The sequence below is a fragment of the Echinococcus granulosus genome (genome assembly GCF_000524195.1).
Source record: "Echinococcus granulosus chromosome Unknown EG_S00014, whole genome shotgun sequence".
NCBI lineage: Eukaryota > Metazoa > Platyhelminthes > Cestoda > Cyclophyllidea > Taeniidae > Echinococcus > Echinococcus granulosus.
The window spans coordinates 15,080-41,225 of record NW_020170394.1 but is presented as its reverse complement, the minus strand read 5'-3'; the positions used below and the strand labels follow the sequence as shown (position 1 = coordinate 41,225).

At 42.1% G+C, this 26,146-nt stretch overlaps 1 protein-coding gene across 1 annotated transcript; it reads right to left on the bottom strand. All coding sequences in view use genetic code 11, as the record gives it.

Moving 5' to 3' along the window:
* Positions 1-59: 59 nt before the first annotated feature.
* Positions 60-26,009, bottom strand: EGR_02876 (Myosin-XVIIIa; the record flags this gene model as incomplete). Its single annotated transcript, XM_024492125.1, has 33 exons — positions 60-332; positions 1,291-1,368; positions 1,434-1,871; positions 2,229-2,428; positions 2,598-2,702; positions 2,793-3,268; positions 3,389-3,487; positions 3,669-3,907; positions 4,258-4,410; positions 4,734-5,099; positions 5,226-5,284; positions 5,323-5,370; positions 5,391-5,485; positions 7,103-7,674; positions 7,869-8,117; positions 8,455-8,568; positions 8,727-8,842; positions 9,767-9,905; positions 10,133-10,432; positions 10,842-10,947; positions 11,913-12,072; positions 13,365-13,620; positions 13,960-14,031; positions 15,484-15,694; positions 16,613-17,010; positions 18,566-18,626; positions 19,262-19,529; positions 20,468-20,792; positions 21,566-21,745; positions 24,517-24,711; positions 24,832-25,212; positions 25,699-25,883; positions 25,916-26,009. 33 exons carry the CDS (start codon positions 26,007-26,009, stop codon positions 60-62), a joined length of 7,011 nt encoding a protein of 2,336 aa, XP_024353320.1.
* Between the last annotated feature and the right edge of the window lie 137 nt (positions 26,010-26,146).

The following is a 26,146-nucleotide window of genomic DNA, read 5'->3' as shown; positions in this document are numbered from 1 at the left end:
GCAAACATTTGGAACAAATCTGTATGCACACATAATTTGTCACACCAATCAACCTCGCTCTAAGCTCCAGACGCTGGATCCATACCAGTAGCTACAGAAGAAGGGCTAGTAGACCCCGAGGAAGAGGAAAAGGTTGACAAGCTGGTATTCTCTTCCCCGTCGTCTTCGCAGATGCGATCTGCAGCAGGCTCTACCACTTCTCCGAGATGACCGCGACTGTTGGCCTCTTCGTCGTCACTGCTATCATCACTCATACTACTAGAGTGCCCGCGGCGGAGGAAATCTGTCATCCGGTGGCTAGCGACATCGTAAGTTACTTGCAGCGCTGGACGCTGTCATTCAAGAAAAAAAAATAGTAAAACAGTGCAAAAATACGCATGATTAACTAAATACTTCACTTTGGAATGGGGTGATCGCATGTGCACAGTGGAAATAAAACTGGACATTTTGCATTTGAGGAAAAGTTTGGCCCTGCGTTTAGCCACAATATTTACAATTAATTTTATGTGAATCATTCTTGAATCGATTCGGAACTGTTCACAGTTTGAACTTGCGAAACATTGCAGATTCGAAAGTCGGAGATTGGTTGTTCAGATGTGTTTACCAGCACGGTTTAAAGCAAGCGTGCGACGTGAAAGTAACGGCTGTCAACACAGATGCCCAAAAATAGGTCTAGAAAATTGGATGCCGCACGCATTCACAAACGTAGAACAAAGTCTATCTATCAAATTGCTGTGTTGCATTGGGGCACAAAAAATATGTTCGATGGAATCACTCAAAAACCAGTCTTTATTGACACAGTAAAAGAGGAGTCAGTAGGGCGGGAGGCAATCACTTAGGGTTTCAGCCCTGTGAATACTTTCCAGTATTTTGGCAGAACCACATCAAAGCGGTCCTCGCGGCTTGGATAATCAGCTTTGTTGCACCTAGAGATCACCCGCTTCGTTCACCACAAGACGTATAGTGTAAGCGATGACGAAGGCCAAATAAAAATACCCGCACGGACTTTACCGGGTGTAAGACGGGCTTTTATTAAAACCCTATTAAGCAGTTGCCTTCAACACCTTGCTATTAGCTGGTACGAACGAATGGACTAAATGTGTATTTTTGTGAAAAAATAATTAACTAAATGCTTCTATTACATCATACCAATGGAAAATCTAGTCCATTAGGTCGGCAGCAAAGTGTCGCAGTAAGGTGAACTAAATTTCGCAAAGGATAAAACCAAACGCTCTACTACCAATCGCAGTTTAGTGATTTATTTGGGAGTAAAGACTGAGAAAAACGCACCAAAAATTCAGGAAGGCCAAATGCGAAGGTAACTGTTAATGAATCGCGATTTCTTCTCGCCCAGTTGGCCGCAACTCTCTGAAACGTAAAAGTCATTGAGAACGAAGAATGCTGTAAATTGGTGAAATTCACCATCCCCTTACCAGTTGCAAATCCTTTGAATTAAAAGGCAAGTTTTTCTGAGGGGCCGCCGTGATTGGCAGCTTGTCACGCTTACCACCCTGATTGGGCGAATTCTTACTTTTCTTATACCGTTTGGAAGACTTGACTGACACAGATCCATTTACTTTATCAACTTCTGAAGATTTCCTTTTACGATGAATTCCAGTCCTCATATCACCATCGTCATAAGAATCATTACCATCATCAACAGCAACAGAATAGTCCTCATCTGAGGGCTGAAAGTCCTCGTTTTCACCGAAAAGACATTTCGCAAGGTTGGAGTGTCGAAGTGATCGCATAGAGTCAATTATCTGCTCGGGGTCGAAAAGAATACGCTGACTAGGCTCCTCATCCTTTATGACTTTTAGCCAGGTTTCCGGACTGCCGATGCTGCCTCTCTGACCCATAGGAGTCCAGATCTTAACGAAAGCAAAAATGGAAAGTATCAAAATTGTCCACCCGGAGAACAAGAATTTGCTGGAATATCACTGAGCGCCGTAAATAATGAAAAATCTACTTAGTAAGACGCTTTAATCTGATACAGAAACAACCCTCACAAGGTGTACGTAATTCAAAATGTTAGCGATGAGTTTTACAAAATTGAAAGAGAATCGAGTTGTTATACAACAGCACCAATGATAAGAAAATGAATATGAACAATTCCTAGGAAAATTAATGCTTCTGGCTTAGCTTGATGGAAAAATTACTTATTAATGGTAAACTTTCAGAGCTGTTTGATAAGTAGCCGCAATGCAGGGCAGAGTGATGATGCCCACCTTGACGCTGTGATCGCAGCCGGAGGTAGCGAGCATCGGACAGAAGGGATGTGGCTCGAGAACGTTAACGGAGCCAGCGATGTCTCCACAGAGCCATTGAACAATGCCCTCTGAATGACGGTCCCAAATGTATATGAAGCCGTCGTCACTGCCACTCACGACAAACTCCGAGTTAGGACCGTAGAAGTTAACACCCTTCACTGTTTTGCAAAGCACAAACGTAAAACGTTCAACCACACAGGACTAGAGAACTAACAAATATCGAAGGCTACACGATTCCCGAAAAAAAGGGTCAGTAGCACCTAGGGTCCCTACCTTTTCTCATTAATAGGTGTACCATTTAATAGCAATAAATGTATGAGGGCGAACCAGAGTCGTTATTTCGATGTCCCCGATAGACGTGGAGAGGTGGAAGCTTGTCATCTTGCGAATGGAAAAGATAAATGTCCTCATCATTAAAGGATGCGAGGATGGCTAAAAAGGAAACAAAATTAAAGCATGAGATTATGCATGTGGAGAAAAATAAATAAAACGAAGGAATAAGTGCACATCCACAAAGCTGACCATCGCCATTGGAACTGTACACGGCGGAAGTGATGCTGTATTTGGTCTGCGAGTGGTCCCCGAGCGGATCAACACGATCATTAAGACGGACTGGCCGGTTTCGAGACCAACGCCTTCGACCAACACGCCTCTCCGTTGTGTCACCACCGAGCTCTGGGGGAGAGGGGGCCCGGTTGCGACTTCGCAAGTCCTCACGCAAGAGGCCGAGCAGCTGGCGTCCCAGTTGCGAGGAGAAGAAGCCCTCCTCGGCCAAATCACTTTCACCACTATCGACCCTGTCATCATAATCACTGGCCTCACTGTCATCGGATGCGTCATCGTCACGAGCCTCGTCAGCCCCATGACCCATCTCACTGTCTGCATCTGGGGCATCGAAACGGCTGCACTGCGGTTTCGAGAGAAGGTGACGTGGAGCAAATGAATGAAGATATCCATCTTTGGGCGATGCTACTGATACCTTTCGTCGATCAAACACCCTGTAAATCAGTCGAAAACGCCGTGCAACCGACAGTTCAACGAAGTGGTTTTGTAATTTGTCGAACTGATCCACATGATTAACATAAAAGTTTGTCCCATTGTCACATTAGCAAACTGACCTGACGAATGACTCATACTTTCCAGAAACACAAAACTCCACCGCTCTGGCAGGATTAGCTGATATGGAGTAGAAGGGTGACAAAGGCAAATGAAGTAACCTAAAAATTCAAAAAATTTTCCAGGTTCATGTGCAGAGATTGGTATCGAAAATATCGGAAGATTGGGAAAATAAGTGGAAAATTTTGATGTTAAAGTCTCAAAAAAAGGATAAGCTAGTCTGCACCAAGTGGGATATCTCGACGAAACCGAAGAAGCTCAGATGTGGGACAGGGAACCTACTGGTTGGGTTGATTGGTACGGAGATCGATAGAGAAGACGGAGCCGTCTTCTCCAGCGGTGAGGAGAAGGAAGGGCTCGTCAGGAACAAGAACGAGGTTGCGGCAAGCATCTTGGTGATTAATAAGAGTACGTGTCGCCCCCACTGCCTGGCCATCCGGGTGAAGCTCAGCCAGGCGCACCATGCCGTCCCGAGCTGAGGTAACCAACCTCAAGTCGTTGCAGTTCGGCACAAATTTCACCTGACACGAAGACGCAATATCTAACATTGTGGAACAATGAGGATTGGTTGCAATATCGTCAAGCTTACAGATCTTATTATGCCGATTATGGACAGGTCAGCTTGATAATTTTATCAGAAAAGCGAGAATGTAGCAGAATTACCATAAACCATGATGGATCACAAAATTCTGGTCCAATTTATGAAATCATGAGATTCTAGCCATTTCATATGGCAAATGAGTGACGTGTAAAGAACGCCGCCTTAACAATAATGCATAGAATATAGAAAACAGTCACAACAAGAAGGGGTAGTGTGTTTTAGGACAAATCTGAAATGGGAAAGCATATCAGATGAGGGAAGTTAACTGACCTGGAAAACGTTCAGGGTATGCCCTGTGAGGAAACGAGTCTTAAGTTCTCCGGTGTAGGAGTCGGCTATGGCCACACGCGTATCGTCGGAAGCAGACGCGATTAAGTGGCCTGAGTGATTAAAATTCAACGCGTTGACGCAACCTGTATGGTGCTAAAATGAGGAAATACTCATAAAGCGCAGTTCCACTGTAATTTGACTTAGAGGTAACCAAGTCACTGAATGGCACTAAGTATTGTCACAAAAATAACCCATAAAAACAAAAGAAAATTGTTTGTAATATGTGATCAATTAAAATATGGATAGGGGAACTATGAAACAACCCTAATTATAATTAAACAAATATCACCTCCACAGTCGTGAAAAAAAACATGAGTGTAGGCCTCCCAACTAATCCACAGCACCATAATGCTGGTCTTCATAATCGGCTTAAACAAGAAACATTTACTCGCATTGAAGAAGAGAAGGACACTTACTTGGTAAACAGCTGAAAGTCCAAATGATAATACATTCCAAAGGCTTCCCTGGATGTGCTTCTGGAAGCTCTGATTCAACGGCCACCTGGGACGCTTATCACAAGCCTCGATTGTAGAAACGCGGCTTGCATAGAAGTCGCGAAGTCGGTGATAGCGAGAAGAGGGCCCACAATCGCCCTGTTCCCTAGCCACAAGCAATGAGATAGGCGAGAAGTAAGTAGGGTATCTCATTCGTCTGTATTTCAGGGGTGGCGTGGGTCTGGACGTGTCTTTGCGCTCTCGACCAAAGTCAAATGTTGATAAAGGTGAAAATTTTTCTCCAACATCAAAAGCACTTCCGATTCTCAAATCCGAAACAAGTTTACTCTGATAAAAGATTAAAAGTGAAAAAGAGATCAACTTATAATCACAACAGAATACACTGGACGAAAAGCCAATACGCCGTCATGGCCAAAAAGATGCACTCAAAAACGAAAGATCAAGCGCTAGTACCTTGACCGTCTCACATTCTTCTTGTGTAGCATGCAAGGGACGTCTAGATTCTGAGAGTACTAAACAAGTTATTTTTAAAAAAATGGGTCAGACGCACTATAAGTACCCAAATGATCACTGTCGTCGACCAAGCTACCTGACCAATCTAAAAGATAGAAAGAATACTGGGTTCTTGCCACCACTCATTCCGTCCTCGTCCCCCATGTCCAAACCGATTAGCGTAGAGGCTGACAACTAAGCTGAGTAGAATCTGGTCCTGACTGACCAATCAAAAGCTTGTTTAGAAAAGGAAATTGGGAGCAGATATTATGAACATTCACGAACCCTTTGCAAGGTTGCCCCTACATTTTGTTAGGCTTTGCAAATTATTCACTCATTTAAAGCAAGTTTTGTGCACCCAATTTTTCAAAGTCATGGCTATAGCATTCTCTTTAACTAAATAGAGAATAACGCATTTCCCAAGGAAAATCAGTAAGTAGGTCCTTTAAAAAGCGCCCAAAATCAAATTCTTTATACTAGTTAGGATAAATTATTTGCTAAGCGTCCACACGCTGTTGTAGTACATAAATGCTTGAATGAGCCCTTTAGGCAAGACGGTCGGTAAATGCGGATGTCGTGACGAATGGGACGTTGTAGGTCCCTAGGAGGCAACGTGTCATGAACACGTCTGGTTGTGATATTTATGCCTTTTGCTTGTCACAATCCAAATAAATACTTTCTCCAACTCGTGTGATCGCTCCAAGAGCGTAAAGCCTGCGGTGAAAGAAACACCAAGCCTGTTACACTGCCAACTCTTGGGTTTTTTGGCTTTAGTGCTAAAAACTGAAGCACAGGGAGTAAACTTGCAGCTAGGCAATTTTACTTTGTGCTTACTCGTACCTTATCGGCAAATGAGTAGCTTTTGAAGAACGCATTTAATGGCCTGGGATCGAGTGGGACTTCTTCGAGTGGTTACTAAGCTTGCCGTGGTGTTTTTTCATAACATTTATGAAGTCGGAAACGATTCCTGGGCGTGCATTCACACCCTAATTTTCCATGGGCGTCTGAAAACTGTTTGACTAAGCCAATGCGATCAGGCTTATTGCTGACATGTGGCAAATGGTCATGACTGAAGGGCTGCGGTGCCGTGGCGAAAGTAGGGGCTAACTGTATTACGTAACTTCCGTAAGCGACTAATCTATAAAATAACTAATACCCCGTGACAACAAGGTGCTCGCATTTTTAATGCAGTAAATGCTGGTAAGACCTTTGGTGCAAAAGCCCCTAACGCTTTGGACGGTTAAATGATCCTAACTTATTCGCGTAAGCAGTGAACGCGCATAGGCCAAAGAGAAGACCTTGCCAATTCTAGCAGGAATAGCTTCAAGGTGTATTTGGGCCAACTGCTCAATTCTTTTACACAAGTTACAGTGATAAATCAGATGCCAGCCGTTCAAGGGCAAGTCTGCACTACGCCTTGACCCAACCGTACTTTGAGATTAAAGCGCTCGCCAAACCCGATTCGCAGCCTTTTCCTAGGCCTACTATTAGCATTGAGTAGTCTGGAAGTGTGCCCAGTTGTATAATTGTAGTGTCAAGAGTGCATCCACCTCCCCTCTTAAACGATCTAAAGGTTTGAAGTAGTTGACGAATTTTAACTTTGGGATAGATTTTAGATATGACGGCTGCACGGTAACAAGATAATAGGTGTACTCATTTGCCGTCATCTGGTTTTTACACAAACATATCAAAAGCCAAGTACGATTCACTTTGTTCACAAGTGAATAAACACGAAATCGGAAGTACGTAGACCGGTGAATTATATAGAAAAAGAGGTTAAACTCCAAGCACAGTGGTTTGGTCCAAAGAATAAGAAAAGGTGTCGATTGCTCGTTCACGTTGTACTACTAGCTGCTTGTTCAGTTCCCTGGTCGCAATTGACTGAGGGAGTGCGGCGCTCCACTCTTCTATCCCCAGCACCAACATCATCACCGTCCGTCACATCGCTCAAGCAATCCCCATCAGAAGCCTCGGCATCCATCTCCATCGTCTCCTCCTCATTCCCTTCAGCTGATCGTCTACTGTGCAACGCCACAGAGCGCAGCTCTTCCTCCTTGCAGCGCAAGAGGAGGTGGGAGAGCTCCTGCTGCAATCGTAGCTGCTCCTGCACGCACGAAGAAACCTCATTGGAGGTCTCATGCCGCCGATGCTCCTCATCGGCGAGACGGCGCTCCACCCTCTCCTTGTCCTCTAGGGCCTCGCGCAGACTACGCGAGAGACCGCGCGCATTCTGGCGCTCTGTCTGCACTGCCGCTAGCAGCCTCTCACGTTCTCCCATCAGCTGCTCCAGTTGTCCTTTCAGTCGCTCCACGGTCGACTGCAGACGTTGCTTTGTCGACGTCTCCAGCTCAAGCCGACCCTCCAACTCGTGCACTTTGGCCTTCTGGTAGACTAACTCCATGTCAGCAGCCTTTAGAGTGCAATTTAAACTACTGTTAGCCCAACTCAAAGGCTTTCCAATTCATGAAAAAGGCCAAATAAGTTTGCAACTAATTGAGCTTAGAAAATTGATAAACTACGATAAAAAATGCACGAATAAGAGCGAATGCAGTCAGAATAGGTAGGCAGAGAGGAAACACAATGGCAGTAGCAACAAAAACTGACTCCAGCTTTTTCGGTGGTAGACGTGGCAAGACGTTCTTGCAGATGAGCAATTTCCTCCCGCATAGCGTTGCGCTCCTCCATGAGTTGGGTCACCTCACCGGCATAAGGGTTGAAGCTAGGCGTGGCGGGACCAGTGAGGGCGGAACGACGCTGCTTCCTGTTGGCCTCCTCCAACTCCTCCTCAAGCTCCTCCACCCGACACTGCAGGTCGCTGTTTTGCCGGTGTGCTGTCTGGCAGCGCAACTCAGCCTAGGGATGAAAAAATATCGCATTACCCTTAAAATGCCCTCTTTCATTGAAGGCACTGTGAGATCGCCACTTAATTTTCAAAATGTTACTATTGCTTGTCACTGTTCCTCCGTGGGCAATTGGCTCTCTATTGAAAATGATTGCATATTACAGTAAAGATGATGGAAACTATAATGATTTAATTACTACCAGAGTTTGTCAGCTCGAAATTATTTAGCCACTCAGGTACTGTATGCTTCTTGACCTCATAGCCATAAAAACAGCGGAACATACCAAAAGTCGCCATACACTTTTAAGAAGAATATGCAGCAAGTATAACGCTGCCGAATAAACATACAGCATGTTTGTCACGTTTTTCCTGATTCAACTGCTGTTGACATTCCTCCAGATCAGCCATGAGAGTACGTTGCTTACGCAGAAGAAGTTCTTTGGATTCTTCCGATTCTTCCAACTAAAGAGAAAAAATGTGCATTAGCTATTCAGTACTAACTACTTTCAGTTGACTTGACTACATCCGATTCGTGTTTTTATTAACGACTGAGCGCAAATAAAACGCGGCACATTCCACAACACAAAAATAAATAAAAAATGGTGACAGGCGAAATTCACCTGGAACCGTAATTGCTTTATTAATCCACGGTCAGTTGGTGCCAGCGAAAGTAACTGCTCCCAGGGGAAGTTGTTACTTGTTGTGTTGAACACAAAATTGTACGTATCAGCCGATTCTATAATTAAAAAAGGCTTTGTAAAGTTAAATATGAATGTATGTAAGCATATTGCCCATCCCACAATACTCGTAGTGGTGTGCTCAAAATAGGTTAAAACGCCTGAAACTGTTCTGTGACTCGGGCTCGTAGATAGTATCAGCTCTACGGCTATGGCACAATCAATGGTGTCAACACGATACGCAGTACTTCCAGATAAATTACCAGTCAATGACACCAAAAACTCATGAAGAAAACTGCTTTCGATCTCATAGCCATGAAAGTCATTGCATTTCCTACGATTGGTAATAATGATGAGGTGTAGTGTGACCGACAATACCGAGGCAAGTCATTAAAAAGGTCTGGTGCCACAGAGACTTCGTTATCCGACGGCTAGAACCCCTTCCACAAGAGCCCACAAACTCACCCTCGACCAATATCTTCAAGCGTCAAGATTATGATACCGAATAGTCCCAAAAATAGTTTGATAACTTCACCTATAACTGCAGCTTGTGTACGGGTGAGTTCAATGGTTTGATCAACGTTTTCAGTAATCAAAAGTGGACTTCTAGTAAACCTTATAAATAAAACGAATAAAAAGCATAAACTTCGAAAATCCAATCGAGGAATAAAATGGTAACATTTGTGTCTTATTTGAGGTTTCTGATGAGCAGAAGGGCCATCGAAATAAACCACCTGCAACACTTTTCTTCAGTGCCTTTATCTAAAATCCAGTAGTGTCAGAGAATGCAGGGAGAGTATCCTAAGTGAAGATATGACAATTGAATTGTTTTAAAATCAACGGAAACGTGGAAAACCATCGACGGTTAAACGAAAGGAGAAAAGAAGCACCATTAACGGTATGATTAACCACGGCATCGGATTGCAGATTTGCACTGGCATCAAAACTCGCTTGTGAGGCGCTATTTGGGAAGGTCAGTTTACCACCAATTGAGAAGCTGGACACTCTGAGAGGTGTTCTTTCGGTCTCCACACTATCACCATTCTCCCGGTCATTCTGGTTGGACATCCCTGTAACTGTGATCAGATCTTCTGATATTGAATGTGGAGGCGAGTTGACCATCTATAAGGCGAAAAGCGGGATTGTGTAAGGGGACGATCCAGGTAAACACTAAAATCCAGCGCCCAATAAAGTGCTAGAGAAAAATTATAAGAAATACTTGAAACATTTTACACTGCCTGCTCTTACCCAGTGGGTCACGATCAAGAAAACTGGTTGATGTGCATTGGAAAAAGGGAAGTTGATTGATACAGTGGGAGAGGACTACTCGTTGGTGTGAGAAGAGGTACCTTGATGTGGTTGCTGTTGATGGCGGTGACCTGGAGTAGGCGGTTAGTGAAGGCAGGCTTGAGGTAGATGAGATCAGTGGCCAGAGAGATGGCATGCAGTTGAGCGCGCACAAGGGGCACGCAAAAGCGCACGTGTGGATTACGTACGCAGACTCGTGCCGCCTCGGTAGTGGTGGGGGCTGAGGCGGCGGCGACCTGCCAGAGTCCAGCACTTGCCACTGGCAACAGGCAGTGCACCCACTGAATGCCGCTTGTCGCCACTTCGAGGCAATACGTCCGCAGCAGGTCCATCACGTACTTCTAGAGGACACATGTAATGCCTTCTGTTACGATTCCACGTGATCATACTTAGGTAACTGGACCCATTATTAAACTGTCCAATTGTCAAAAGTTATGAAAATACCCAACCCAAGCTCTCCCATAGAAAAAAAGGCCCAAAAACTGCCATTTTGAACCCAAAGTTAAATGCAAATATGCATAAAATGGAATCGAAAAGTGCGAGCAAAGTCGGCTTCAGAGCACTCAGGCAGTACACTAGGCTCGCACTGAACTTTGACGCTGAAAAGTATATCTCTGTATGATTCATGCATGCAACTGTGCTCAACACGGTGAGGACTTAGAAATTGTCTCCAAGACTTCACGAATTGGAACTTACTGTTAACAAGGTACCCGAAACGGGAAAACTGTACCACAAATAATGAATGCTTACTGTGTCCAAAATGAAAGACTCAACAAGTCCTGTGGTTGAAGACACACTGAGGGTGGAGGCAGAGGCTCCTTCGTCCATGGAATCACCAATGCTTCTTAACAACGGTCTACAAGTAGTACATTCGTGATTCTTCAGCAGGGTAACTTGGCGACATCGAAAGTCTAACCGTCAAAGCATGCTCATTATGGTGGGGATTCAAATAGCTGATGTCATGTAAGAGGCGATTAGGATATATTGAGACACGATGGCGCTTATAAATGTTCAGCAACTCAGTCGCGCAATATTTCATGACTATAGGGGAATTGTAAGTACTTAGTACTCAAGCACTAACAGTACACATATCTAAATAAAAGTCTGGGTGCGGTTTCAATAAAGTTAGCAATAAATGAATTCCAGAACTCGTGTCAAAGGGGAGTCACCTTGCTGTGAAAACAATTGGTGTGAATGAGTGGTAAACAACTTATTTTTGGAGTTCGTAGAGCAGGTAAGTCGAAAAATGACTGTGACTAGTCTGACTTACACACACACACACACACACACATCAAATATCGCGTAGTGCGTTTGAGACAGGGGTTGCATCAGGTGTGCAATCGCCACGCACATCGCCTCGATGGCAAGCCTGTGTGTGTGCGTGTACATGTGTGGCATGTTCCACTCGTAGCCTGTGCAGCACGCCTGGTTAGTAGCCTAGCGACGCGCAAACCCTAACAGCCCAACTACAAACGCGTCCCACCAAAACATTGCCTGGAATATGCCAAATATACCGAAAATCACATTTTTCTGCACACAAAGATTTCCAACAAGTGTCCAAATTTTATGTTTTACCTTTTCAAAAGTTATCAGGGATCACGGATTCTCATGAGTCGATAGGGGCATGCTCACCAAGCACCTTTCTACGTTTTCAGTCAATCAAATTAACCGCGAAGAGGTGATAGGGTAAAATAATGAAGTTTATCAAATTCAAGCGGGAATGAAGAGGGGGAATAAATGAATATTTGCCAAGATAGTGAAGGGAGACACCAGTTATGCCAAGTCACTGATTACGCGAAAATGTTTTTCAATGAAACTTACAATTTGGAGCGTTGAAGAAGTTCTATAGTTGCCCGTGGACTACTCGAGTAATGGCAGCTAGCTAGCCATGTTGAAGGGTGGTATTGAACCACCGCTGTCGCGTTCCAGTGGTTCAACGAAAATGCTCCAGACCGATGCAAGCGCCGCAACAGCCGCGACTCTAGGAATATCAGACATACAATCCTTTTTGAAGCTTAATATTTTTTCAACAATGAGTAGCCCCGCATAAAACCCTTAAGCATGCGAGCTGATATTAATAAATCCCACAAGTACAGTGCTAGATTGCATATATTTTCATAGATATGGTCATTTGTTTCGACTTGCTATTCTCAGTGCTACGACCTATATTTAACCAGTAGGCTTATAAAAACAGACAGCTGAAAGCACCCACCTTATACAACTTCAGCGGAATCTTTACCAGGTGGCTTTGAGATGTTTTAACAATTTATAAGAGGCATTATATAGTGTGCACTTTGAGCGGTACTAAAATATGAAACAATGAACATCCATGCATCAAAAACTCAAAAAAGCCTTAAAGAGTTGTTGGCTCCGTAACTTTGCATGCCATGAAGCAGTGAAAATCTGTGCAAGTATTAGCAGCAAATGCAAAAATTTCCTAAAATAAACTTTGACCTGAAAAAAGGTGGAACAAGAGAAGCGTAAAGAGATAGAATTTCGTCATTTTCAACAAGGTGCTTGCAATGCAAAGTAAGTTAACTTGAGCTGAATGTACCTTTTACTGCTATTAACGTCGAATGAAAATAAGTGTTACAAAATTCAGCTAAACGCATTTAAGTTAAAATACGCAATATGCATGCAACTGGAGTGTTTGAATAGAATATTAGTGATTCCAGTCGAAGGCAATAAATGGCAAATGTTCTGACTAATGCGTGCATAATTATTTCTAGTGTAAAATTTAATTCCGCGTACAATGAGATTTTTACAATCTTTGAGTCTCTCATTCACGTGCTGAAGTTGTGCCTATTCCCACCTCTCTAGTCAGTCAATCTACACCCTCGAAGAAATAGCGGTAAAAACAGCACTTGCAGTAAATGCGAGGAAAGCACAGCTGTTCTGCCAATTAGTAGGAATTTGTTACACGCGTATAGCGAGAAATCGCTTTAAAAAAATATATTGCTAACAAGCACACTGAATTCTAAAGCAAGTACCATAAATGAAGGATACGGAAAAACGAGTGATCAGATCCGAATGCCTCGTGAAAACACACCGTACTGAAGCGAAATGCCGATCACTGGATGCTAAGCTCCACGTGAAGAAGGCATTACGATAAGCTTATCTTTTAAGATCACAAGTGTTTTAGAGCATTACAGTTAAAAATCGCAAAGACGCATTAAGTAAAATGAGAATCAAAGTGATTATCGTCTACATCTGGCTATCGTCGCCAAATAGAGATTGCCTTGGCGATTAGCGTGGGGACAAGTTGCTACCCACCTCGTGAAATATGAGTAAGCTTGTGCTTCACGTATTTTTGAGCAATGAGGCGAAGGAAGGTCTTCATGTCGCCGGTGCATAAGGCGTAGTCGAGGAGCCAGAGGAGACCAGCGCGCACCGCGGAGTCCGTGCTGCAGCACTTCTCGACGGTCCAAGTGATGGAGGCCTCCTCGTCGGACTGGGAGAGTGTTGCGCTGCAAGCTCGACTGGGAGAATCGCTACTTCTCGATAGCGACGGTCGATGCTGTGAACACAACTGTCGTGGAGATTGAGGGGAAAAATAAACCCTTTAATCACAAGGGGTTTATTACCGCAAATGGGAATTTACTCTTTGAGTTACCTTCTCTGTAATTAAACATACAATACTACGTGGGGAAGAGTCAATGCCAACATATCGCGTCTGATTAAACCATAAACTCTATAATGATAGCTAGAACCGCACTAAATAAAACAGCAATGGGAAAACTCAGTTTACGATGAAGCAAGCAAAATATTTGAGTCTAGGAATGGAAAAACATTAACAACATGATCGTTTGATTTATAAGCAGGAGAACTTGCTGAAAAAACGGGAAACTAGTATTTTGGAATGACCTACAGGATTATCTGGCGGGTTGTCCAAAAACTCGATAAAGTCCGAATTTGTGCAGCGGATATTACCACTCTCATCCTAAAAGAAAATAGCAAAGGGTCGAGGGTCAAATTTGCATGGATGTGAAAAACTATTAGCACAACAAGTTGCGTAAATCAGAGGCACCTTTGTATGCGACTGAAGTCAATTCACGAGGTTGAATGTGATGCCAATGACAGTTAAATCACACTTTATAATAAACAACCCTCTCATTTTCACGCAACCGAGACATCACACAATTATCAAATGGCTCAGTTGTAGCTTACACACATGCTGAAATCGTGTTTCTCATTACAGAAGATTGACCTTCTGGATTTAAACGAACATGCTGGTGAAAAGACGTAACTTAGCCTCAAAAGAATTGCATTGAAGGAAATTTTAGGGTGACTTTTCAAATAAGCCAATCAAGCTCAGATTTCGTTCTCAAAACTGCAGCACCATTTACCGACATGAATTTCTGGAAATATGTTATTCCGACACGAGTTAAGGATGTAATGTGACCAAGCGTTCTATGGTTGACAATGGAATGAATAGCCATCTTATTGTAGAGTGGTCTTTACAGAATGCAGCATATGGGTGTGCCTCATAGGCGCGAAATTGTAGGTGCTGAAGCACCGCTACAGTTCGTTACATCAAAAGAAGTGAGCTAACCTAGGAATTAACTTGTGCACATTGTGTGGGCTTATATGACAACGACGACCTATTGCGCCCAAAGGTCAGCCAAAATACGCATCTTGGTGTCGAGTCACGAAGTCTTGGTGGAATGAAAACTATAGAAATGCAAAAAAACTACAATGTATTCAAAACACCAAAGGGAGAAAAATGTGGATACATGGGGATTTAAATTGGAAAAACCCTAATTGGGGCAATACGAAGTTTTGCTAGGACACTAAATCCACGCCATTCCAACAACAAATAAGCCGCATTACTTGACACAGGGAGAAACATCAACGTTGTGCAATTGTGGATAAGCAATCCGAAACCCAAAAAAATAATATATCAAAGGGCTTAGAGGTAACCGAAATCCACCTCTGAAAAAACATCCAAGTCTATACATGGAGAATGAGGTATGCCGGGGTCTAATAAGCACGACTGGGGAGGAAAGTCTAATCACGGCATTTTAGGAAATCAAATAACGTCAAAAATAACACTGAAGGGAAGTGCACGGACATGACTACGAGTATGAGGAATGATGACGTCCAAAACAGAAGAGCAGCTACGTCAGAATCGAGTTAAAATCCAAGCATGACCTTTCCCTTCCAAAAAAAACCTTGTTTTATTTTCATGGTAATGTCCAATGGCAAACAAGCCTGAAATTTTCTGTATACAACGCTTTTTTAAAACTTAAATGTTGACCAGTTATGCGGTTTAAATTTTGCATACCTTGGTTATAAGTCCAAAACAAATTTACTTACTTTGCCCTAACATGGAGCTAAAAATCTATCCAATGGTGCAAATAGCATCAATTTATTAGGTGCTGCGGGGATTTACCGCTTGACACTGGCAGTCACGATAGAGTTGGAGGAAGCACTCGTTGGCGTAGTTGTAGAGGAGGTCCTCGAAACTTCCACCGGACATGCGGCCGCCGGCCTCGGGGGTCTGCAGGCCGGGTGGGTCGACTATCATCACGCGCGCCGTCCGCTCGCGCAGATCCGCATCTGAGTTCAAGGGCAGTATCCCCCCCGATCCTGGGTTGAGAGCTCTGTGGTGCAAATCACAGGCGGCAGTGATAACAATGAAACACCGTTATTAATGTTCTGAACAAAAGCTATTCCTTTCAACATCGAATTCGTAGCTGTAAAATGTACCCCAAAAATAAAAATAGTGTGCTAATACACTCAATTGAACTATAGTCCTCAGTTTTTCGCATTGCAATTTAGTCATAAAGGACTGCATGTTCAATATTGCCTTTCCAAACATTATGAACAGCATACAATAAACTTAGATTTCGAAAGAAGCTATGCCTACAATGGACTATTTATTTTCGGTCATAATTTTAGTCAAAAATGGGTATGAATTAGCACGTTGAGAGAAAAGGTTGGTAAGATTTATCATATGGCTTATGGACTAAACAAAATTACCACACGCATACTGCCTTCTGACAGCCTTTGCTCACCTCCCAAAAAACAGCACTAAATCGCTCCCAAATTTTCATTTCCTAATAAATCTGCTGCTGTTGTAACCCAAAAGCACCATTTTCCACCGCAAATGCCAGTGCCAGGTGGCTAAATTTTGTGTAACAACATAAATCTATTGCCTCCTAAAAGAAACCGGGTCAGCTCCATTTCTATTCGCTCATTAATGCCAAACATTACAACTTTTACATAATTGACTAAGCAAACACTTATTCATTGCGTCACTTATTTCCATAATTTAGTACCTGGTCGTTTGGGCGCGTCTAATTCACTGGACAATTGAAGTGAATAAGACGATCTTCAATATTCCAACTTCAAACAGTCCTTTTACAATTGGTGAACAATTGAAAAGCAATGAATGGAATGCAAAAATGCAAAGGGTCGTTAGATCTAGTCATATCTGGTCTGAAAGCAGTGATAATAGAAAAGATAACAAATTATCCGCCAATAAGTGTGTCTCCAACAGATACAACCGAAGAACGCACTTGTTGATGAGATCTCTTAGTGTATTCGTGGCAATGGCATAGAGGTTAGCGACGAAGCCCCCCAGAAGTTCAAGGTTACTTGGCGACCGAGAAAAGGAGGAATCTACGTTAGCGATGGCATCGCCGAAGACATCGGAGGTAAGGCGTTCGACAGAGGCGCAGCCGAGGAGGCGTGCAGCGCGCTCCGCAGCGTTGCGATTGATAAAACGACGCGGGGACGCGGGTGTCGATGTCGCCGCAGTGTGCGGCGGCGTAGCACCCGCACAGCCTAGGTGGTAAATGACTGCAAGGAGGCGACACACGCCTTTCAAGAAGGCCTCCTCAAAGTCTCGCCCCAGCACTCGCGCTGCCGCGTGTACCGCCTGCCAGCGCGATCTGGCCAACGCCTGGTCCTCCGGCTGCGTGACAATAAAAGCGCACATAGCTGACAGCGTCTCCCAAAATCCAATTCCACAAATGCTAGCATAGGTGTGTTACTTAAAAAATAATTAAAGGGATCCCACTCCAAGCAGACGCATTATTGTCAATGGGATGCGAAGTTGAGCATGCATCTAACCTCGCATGGTTACTAACACCGTCGAGACTAACGAAAATAAATCTGACAGTAGATCGTATGAAAGATGGTAGGAAATCAGCATCCACACATACATTTATCATACAAGCGATAGTATCACTGTGTCTTCCACCTGTTTTACCACACAATCACATTCTATCATGAGGTTATGGGAATCTGGACAATCTTCGGAAATCTATTAATTCAATGAAAACCTAATAGAATTTAAATGTAAAAGTATGCATTAATTTAGGGTGGTATGCATAAAATGTGGCTATTTTTCAAAAATATTTATCTTCCAATGGCTAAGAACATGAATTCCTCACCCCACGCACGCGCTACCAGCAGTTAAAAGGTACGGGCCTATGGATTATGCGAGGGGCTAATTGATGGGGCACTTGAAATCCTGTACCGCATCACACATGAATTTAAAGCTCAAAACGTAATTTTCTGAGACAATGAGCCATTCACGGCTGAGAGCCGGTCCCAAAACACCAAGTGTTATTTCGGTGGAAGCAAGATCACATACAAGTTGTGTGCTACAAAAAAGGGGCTTGTCAGACTGTCCACCTCGTAATCGAGTGGAGCCCTGAATCGTGGGTATGTAATACAACATCAATGAGTCTACCAAATTGTTAGATAGGTAGTGATCACGCAAAACGCATACTTCAGTGTGTGTGTGTGTTTGTGTATGTGCACGTGTGTACCCATGCGAGGACGCGTAAAGCCCGTTGCATTTCGTTCGAGGGGGTGAGTCACACACAGAGGGGTGGGTAGACAACGTTTAGAAAGGGGCTGGTATCAGGAGCCGGGATACACCGGCCCGACTAGGGGCTGGTTCCTAAATTTTAACCTAAAGTACAGATATGGGCTAAGCGACGCACTTCTTTCCGCACATTTTAAATAGTGCGAAACAAATAATTGCGCAGGTAATGCTTAATTCTCACCAAACCAGGTCATACTGCTATTTGTCCCTGAAATCGGGAACGCATTTAAAGACTAAGATTGAAGATAGTGAATAAGTTTAGAGATGTAACTGCCGTTAGTAACGTTGAGTTATCCCAAGATGCAAACCACTGCAAACATCGAAGGTTAATTCAACCAACCTCGCCATTTTTGCAGCATTTGCGAAATTTAACCCGTTAATTAACCTAATGAAACATTCGAGCGCATAATTTGCAAATGATCATCCTAACTAGCGGAGTATTAGCAGGAGTTTTGAGCGCAAAGCACTTATGCTGCTGATTCACAACAATGCCAAGTGATGGAGATGGGTTTTCGCTCGGACTAGAACAACAGTTGCGAAATCAAACGTAAAAAAGAATGAAAGACCTCACATGTATGAATGAAATAGTGGAAGGTGCAAATGCTTAAAGGTTTGATTACTTCTATGTACTTACCCTTTGAAGTGGGGTCATAAATAGGTTCGGAGAAGTAAGGTCCTCCAGCATGTATTCTGTTCTAAAACGATACCATAGAAACAAATAGAATTGGTTCTTCCGCTTGGTCTATGAAACAACTTTTGAGAAAATTAGCATAAAATTTGGTGCAAAATTAACCAATGTTATGAATTAATTCCAATGCGACGGATTTTAAGTTTCCCGCTTACCACCTCATTATGTTTGTTTCGATGAATGCAAGTAAATGGGTTTCATACAAAAATACGTAGAAGTCAAGAACGTAGATGTAGGATATGGCACGCCCATCGTTCCTGAACCACTCATGAATCCCTCCTGTTCCATTCTAAGACTAAAAATGACTTCACTACGTGACCTTTTCTTTTCACAGAAGCAACAAACTGAGTGAATTTCCCATTAAGTACCTCAATCTGCACTCGACCCTCAGTACTTTAAGTTAATGATGAAATTGCTTTAACTTTCAAAAAGATTTTTCATAACAGGTGTGACTAATGTCTACGGAAATTAAAGCTCATTTTAGATAGATAAACAGAACAAATCCACGGTATTTTTCTCATTTCTGTTAGTTAAATTAATGTAAATACGGAAAAAAAGTGGATTTTACCTACATGTCACGATTTGCTTATTAAATTTTAAATCGCGTGGAGCAAAAACTTTTACCTTTGGGTGGTTACTTACCGTACATCGTATCCCAGACCAGCCAGGAAGTAGTAGAAAATGTGGAATGTAGGTTCACCCTGTGGGCGACGTGTAACGCGAAATTTATCCAAGAGCAAAATGTCGACAAAGAGACCTGAGGGATTGAGATGCACACAGGAAGCGTCCTGCCATTCGGCCACAAACTGGACTGTAAAGAGTCGTAAACAGCGACTGGCGTTGGAGTTGAGGAGCGTCCTTGAGCATGTGAAAGCATCCAGGAGGCACATTACTGCGCGTACCTTTCGGGCTTTCAAATGAAAATTAACGGATACGATTCAGCAATTGTTTGAAGCAGGATCAATCAAAATATTGTTTATTGTTGCAGCAGTAATGATTTCACTACTGTAGTCAGGATTCGACTTTGCTTACGACAAAAGGTGTCACGACCGAGCAGGCAAAAATGCGAAAGTCAATAAAAAGCGGCCCTGAGACAGTGTTGGCAGTGTATTGAACGGAGTATTTACAAACTACGTCATTCCGACATAAGGGCTCGCAAGATGTAAAGCGGAGGATATCGAACAATTAAAGCAAGCAACTTTTCATGCGGTTCAAGCATTACGATCGCTTTGGTTCAGAACCCTTGGAGAAGTTGGCCTTGGACGATTTATAAAAAGAACAGAAGAACAGGCGCAAAAGTGCTGCCGTAACGTGTTAGAGCTACCCCCAGTTTCGCTTCTCCATACATCGCTTTTAAAAATATGGAACAAAAACGCCATCAACCATGGGACCTTAAGCAACCATGCTATTACTACATCCATCATAACGCTTTAAGAGAACACAACAGTTGGTAATTGGTAAATGGAAATAAAGCGCATGGGTAGTATCAGTAATGTCTTGAGAAATCCTCAAACTTATGTACGGCGGGATTCGATAGATTGATGAAACGATAGCACCGATAGTCAAGTTGTCTCCTTGCATTCATAGTAATTTTTGCAAATAAATGGGAACCATAACTTGAGTCAATAAGGATTTTAAAGCGTAGTACCGATTAGGTTCAAAGAAAAAGGCAATTTTTTAATCTATACACATTTTCAGAGATCATGGCTGGATGATTAGCGCATATTTTTACACTTACAAGATTTTGTTTATGCTGGCGAAATAAAAACTCATATTCTAGGGCATTGTCGATTGAAAGTTAATGCAAGAGCAGCACACAGCATGAAATGCGAAATATAGGAGGCACACCGGTGAGAACAGAGTCAGAGGGACATTGGGAAAGAAGGTACTCGATAAGGTGCTCTGTGTTCACAGACTTGCCGGAACCCGAGCGGCCGAGCAAACAGACGGCCTGCGTGGGTACCTTGATGGTGGCTGCCAACAGAGAGGTGGTAGAGACACGATCACGGTTGACGGCAGTGGTGGAGCAATTGGCGTCGACGGCGCCTGGGGGAAGAACGCCCTCCCTTGCCAGAAACAAACCTTCCATGCGAGCCCAAATAGTTTGTGCCACCGAGTAAATATGGGGCGGCATATCAAGACGATTTTGACACTTGAAAAAGAGGTGTTTTACCTTTAAAGGATAAAGAGAATAAGTTAACTTTATGCTTAGTTTAACGATAACTTGTTTGCCAGTTTGGCTCAAGAAAGTTTAGGAAAGCCTAAACAATAAAAAAAATCACATTTTAATACATCAAACGACTGCCTTTTTAGTGGGACGAAAGTTGAGAAAAACGCTAACTTTGCTGCGTAAGTGCACATTTTCCATTGACTGTTCATATCAAGCAATTTGCATCGCCGATTTAATGCACAACATCATGAATTTGCTTGCCGATTTTTTGGCATCCCAACCTTCAGGCAAAGCAAAGAAAGCTTTTACAAAATTTTTGGAGAAGCAGACAAATTTTAAAATCGTATAGACCTTTGGCTTACGGCTAAAGGTGCTTAAGCTTTACTGGGAAGCTTCCCCATGAAGGAAAGAAAAGCTTTTATTAGTATCGTGTATATGATATTTGTAATTCCACACACTTTTGTGATTGCCAATAATTTCATAGTACTATTATTTTAATAAATATTTTAGACAGGGAACAATGGAGAAAATTGCAGTGAATCGAACTAGACCAAGTTCAATGTGTAAAAAACGTTTTAAATAAAGCAAGGAGGAAAGTGCTCGGCAGTTAATAAAAAATACGACAATGAGGATGCTGATAAAACCTATCCGTACTAAAATTGGATTAAAAATTGATTGAATGAAGTAGTAAGGGAGATAAAGTAGAATATGATGAAAAAAGTATAATGCGATGAACTAATATGCATGACTTCGTTTGAAATAAGAATTGGGCTCACGGCATTGTTGTAGATGTCGAGGCTGCGCATGGGATTGAAGGCTAGCAGAGCAAAGTCGCCAACGTAGGTATAGGGCAGGGCATGGTGGACGCGGGCATGAAGGTTGAACACCAAAGCCACTTCATTTAGGTGGCGCAGTAGCATCAAATCTTCCACACCTTCCAACTCCCTACTGTTCGCCTAGGGGGGATTTAACACACCCTTACTGCCCAGTTCATTTCTCCAGCTAACAGTCCTATCTAGCTTTTATTATTCATCCTGGAACGTCAATCAGAAAGCACGACATGAAAACTGGGTTCAAGTGAGACTCGGTGGGGCTATTGTCCAAGTAAAGCCGCATTAGAAGTGAATCAAGTTTAAATTAGGAGAAGAAACTCATAAGCCAATTTTGTTCTAAAGCATCATTCACATAGAGGCCAATGTTTGTTGGATAGGATAGGTATTTCAACACGTCATGGTAAATAATGTTAATGGCTTTTTTAGCTGTGAAATGACATTTTCCGACGGCATGAAGGTGTATTAAGTCAGACCAAGCATAATTGTTGAAGGTGAAATCTGCAACCTCCACAGCATCGCATTAGCATACAGCCACGGTGTAACACTGGAGCATTCGAATAAATGGTACAAATAAATGAAACTACCCAAAATTTTACAGGAATAACCAAAAGAAGTTTCGTTTGTGAGGCATCAAAACATTCTAAACTGCCTTTATCAACGAAGGTTTTCCCACTTTATCACGTTTCAGGTACCGTCTACGGTTAACAATCGTTTGCTAATAGCATCTCTGTTATTGAAGAAGTCTGATTAAACTGACTTAAGGGTACTTTTGAGTAGTTTATATGAGGTACTGAATTATATACTGCAAGTTTTGACATGGTCCTGATGAAATGTCAAAACGTTCTCCACAAGGCAAGGTAAATGTATTGAGAAAGTAAACAAAAACAGTAGCGATGCAGACTTCAAGGTGTAGTACTTCATAAAATGTAACTGACGGAAGATTTTACACCATTATAAATACCTCGTCCTTATTTTCTCAAGGAAAGTAGATGCTCGGAGTGAAAGAGATTAAAAATGCCAGATTTGTTGGAAGAAGTTTTCGACGGTGTGAATATCTACAACCGATTTTGAACAATAACCCAACAGCTAGCGAAAGCTGGACTGAGTAAAGTCGAATAAGTTTATCAAACGGAGCAAAATTGTCTCACTTAAGCTTCGACATAAAATAACGCCAAATGTGTGAGATCGAAGTTAAGCTACGCAATCAGTACATACGCAAATTCGGCTTCCCCATTCTATGAGTATCATTAACTGCTTCATGAATTCATAGTCAACTTTCCATACGCACAAAATAGAATAGAGGAATGAACTTTGCTGCCTGCTAGACTAATTTTGCTGGCAAAGCATGCAATTTCAATTAATGACAGAATATTGGCATCACTCAATATTCTAAAATTTCCAAAGAATGAAGCGGAACGAGGAGTTGGAGAAAACAGAGTATCCGCGTATTCTGACTACCAGCTGTACAGTTCTATGCGCATTACACGAGACTAACGCAGCATTTATCCTACAAAATTTAACAAGCAACTAGAAATGCAAAGTATAAGCTTATATAAGGTCTAAAAAACAAGTCACCGAGTTGCATTAATGATTTCAATTTAATAAATAAGTAATAATTTGGAAGTTGGAAATCGTTGAAGGAAAATCGAAATAGGAAAAAACATCTAAGCGGCACTTCCCGTTCGGTTACATTGGAAAAGACTTGGAACGTGGGAGACAATTTGCAAATGGCTTAAAATTTTCACCAGGAACCATGACTTTTCAACAAACATTCATCATCATATTTCTCTTGCCTCCAGGTTGAACTTTGGTCAAAATGTCAGTCAGTGCAGCCAAATATTTGAGATATGTGGGCCGAATAGTTGGAGCATTAGCTCGAAATTGGAGACTTCACCCCTCGAGAGGAGCAAGTATAGCGGATCCGGTTGTGCCACAGTCTCATGTCGCAAGTATGCCTACAATACTAGGCCAATCCCGCCATTTTGAATGTTTATTACACCTAGTACCCTCGTTGAGGCTGTCACTATTGGCTGACATTTTTACAAAATTACCTAAAATTATAAATTAAATATGGGAAAGTGAATGTAAGCAGATGCTTTTAACCATGAAAAGTTGAAAAAATAAAAACGCTCGTTTTCGAATAGGAAAGCCTCACCGCAACATACTCAAACAAACACGCTACTAAAATGTCACACCCGTTGTTTCGCATCGACCTCGAACAGTAAGTCTAAGGAAACAGCCCGCAGAACACCCAATTCTGGAGTTAGTTTAAAACCAAGCAGCTATTTAGAAGGTAGCACAAAATAGGGAAAATCAAGCTGTGATAAACGGTTAACTTTGGTGTGATGACCGTAATGCATAAAGAATCAAAATAAACCGGATGATAATAGTATGGGTAGAAAAACAGAAATTAATTGCAATGTAACGTGTGAAAGACAATTTTGATAATTATAACTAAAAACAATTTAAAATCCTTATGTATACGCTATACAACGAACGCTGGCAAGGGCATCGACAGAAGTTGATAAGTCACTTATTGAAAGAAGGATATAGACAAGTACTTCAGAAAGTAAACAAGGGTAACTTTCATGAGGAGCCATTGAAATGGGCAAGCAACCCACCGTAAATTCATTAAGGCACCTGCGAAATAATAAATGCGACGAATTCAGGAGCACAATGAGACTGATAATTAATGCTAAATATTCTATAAAATAACACAAAATTTCGGTAGTTTGTTATTGGAAGCAACTGATGCAAAACAGTGCAGAAGGACCAAAATGTATAATGAGATTTTGAGGATGGCAAAAGATGAATAATTACACAAATACGACAAAATGTTCAAGAAATGACCTCATAACAAATGCTAATACAAATTTTGAACATGATGAACTTACTCGACTAACGTCGACCAAAGTCACATTCAGAAGCTGCTTGTTGGGAAGTAACCTAACTTGATAAATATCTTTAGGAAGGATTTCAGCGACTGTTCCTATTGAATAACCATCTCGGTGCGTGACCAAAACGAGATCGCCAACACAGTATAATCCTTTGGAATCAGATGTAACATCCCGTAACAAGTGCAGATAGAGCTATCAAAAAGATCAAAAGCAAACTTGTTCCCAAACAGGCCCAAACCTTGTCACACTTCTAAATTTTGGGTAAAGTATATTTATAAGAAAGCACTATAAAAGCAAAAAAAGAAAAAATACCTCGTTTACTAAATCACTGATTCCGCTTAAACTCCCAACCCGTTTGATCCAATTGCGTAAGCAAATACGACTGAAGCTATAGTCTTGGGTAAGAAATAAATCCCTGTAGTACGAGCTGTGGGAACTAGCAGCACTTGTGACAGCATTAATTAACACTGATAAATAGGAATAATCCACGTGTATGGACCTCAAGGACCATTCAATGCTGTCTTCGGATGGAATCAACACAATCTTTAGCTCTGAGGGGCCCCCGGGAGTCAGTTTAGCATTCATTTCATCAATGCTGAGTTGCTGAAAGTCCACACCATTTATCGACAAGACCATATCCCCGGGAAGAAGTCCCATTGAAAAATTTGCGGAGTGGAACTTTAGAATGGCTCTCTGATACAAAAAGAGAAAAAATATTACCTGTTATACCCTAGGAACAAACCTGTTAAAATGCAACAAGCTATCAATACCAGTTACTTCAGGGTCGCATTTTTAATGATAGTGCTGACAGGAGCATGAGCAATAAACAGTGGCATAAAGTATTAAAATGACTTCTAAAGAAACGTAACAAAACACGGTAAGACCATTACGAGGTGAAGAAGTATAGGCCCTCTAATGCAGAGGAAATGAGTTGTTATTAAAAAGCCTTCTATATCTTGAGACACCAAAAAGAACTATCAAAAACGGTAATCAAATAACGTCTTTTGAAGTGACTTACAAAAGTCATGTATCCAAAAAATGAAACAAATGATATACGATTGAAACCATATAGGGTTGTAAATGCAAAAAAACGCATCTAACCTTACGGCAGCAAGAAGTACGAGACAAAGTACTCAGAAGTTATTTAAATTCCAAAAACCATAGGAAGAGTTTGCTTACATTAAAATGGTCAAAATCAAAGCTGATTCCAAGCTGGTCCTTGGTCTCACTCTTATCTATAACAACTGTATATGAATTTCCACATTTCAAAGAAAATTCGGGACAGGGAAATCGAGTCCTAGGACTGTGATTTCGCGATGGTTGACATTCGGAGGGGGAACCATTGCTAAAGCTGAATGGATTACCTATTTAAAATTAAACCACGAAGTGTGAGTACCGAAGATCTGTTCATGCACACGCTGAACCGCCTCTTTGCTGATATTCGTTATGACGGTTGATCCCGGATTTAAGCTGACTCCAGAAAATGACATAATACCCAGGGTATCACATGTCCAGCAACGAAGACGCTGCAAAGGCGGACGGCCCAATCCCCACTCACCTTTGAAAAGTTGAGGTCAAATCAATCTACTCTAACAAACATAGTAGTCACAGAAAGCGTAGAAACCAA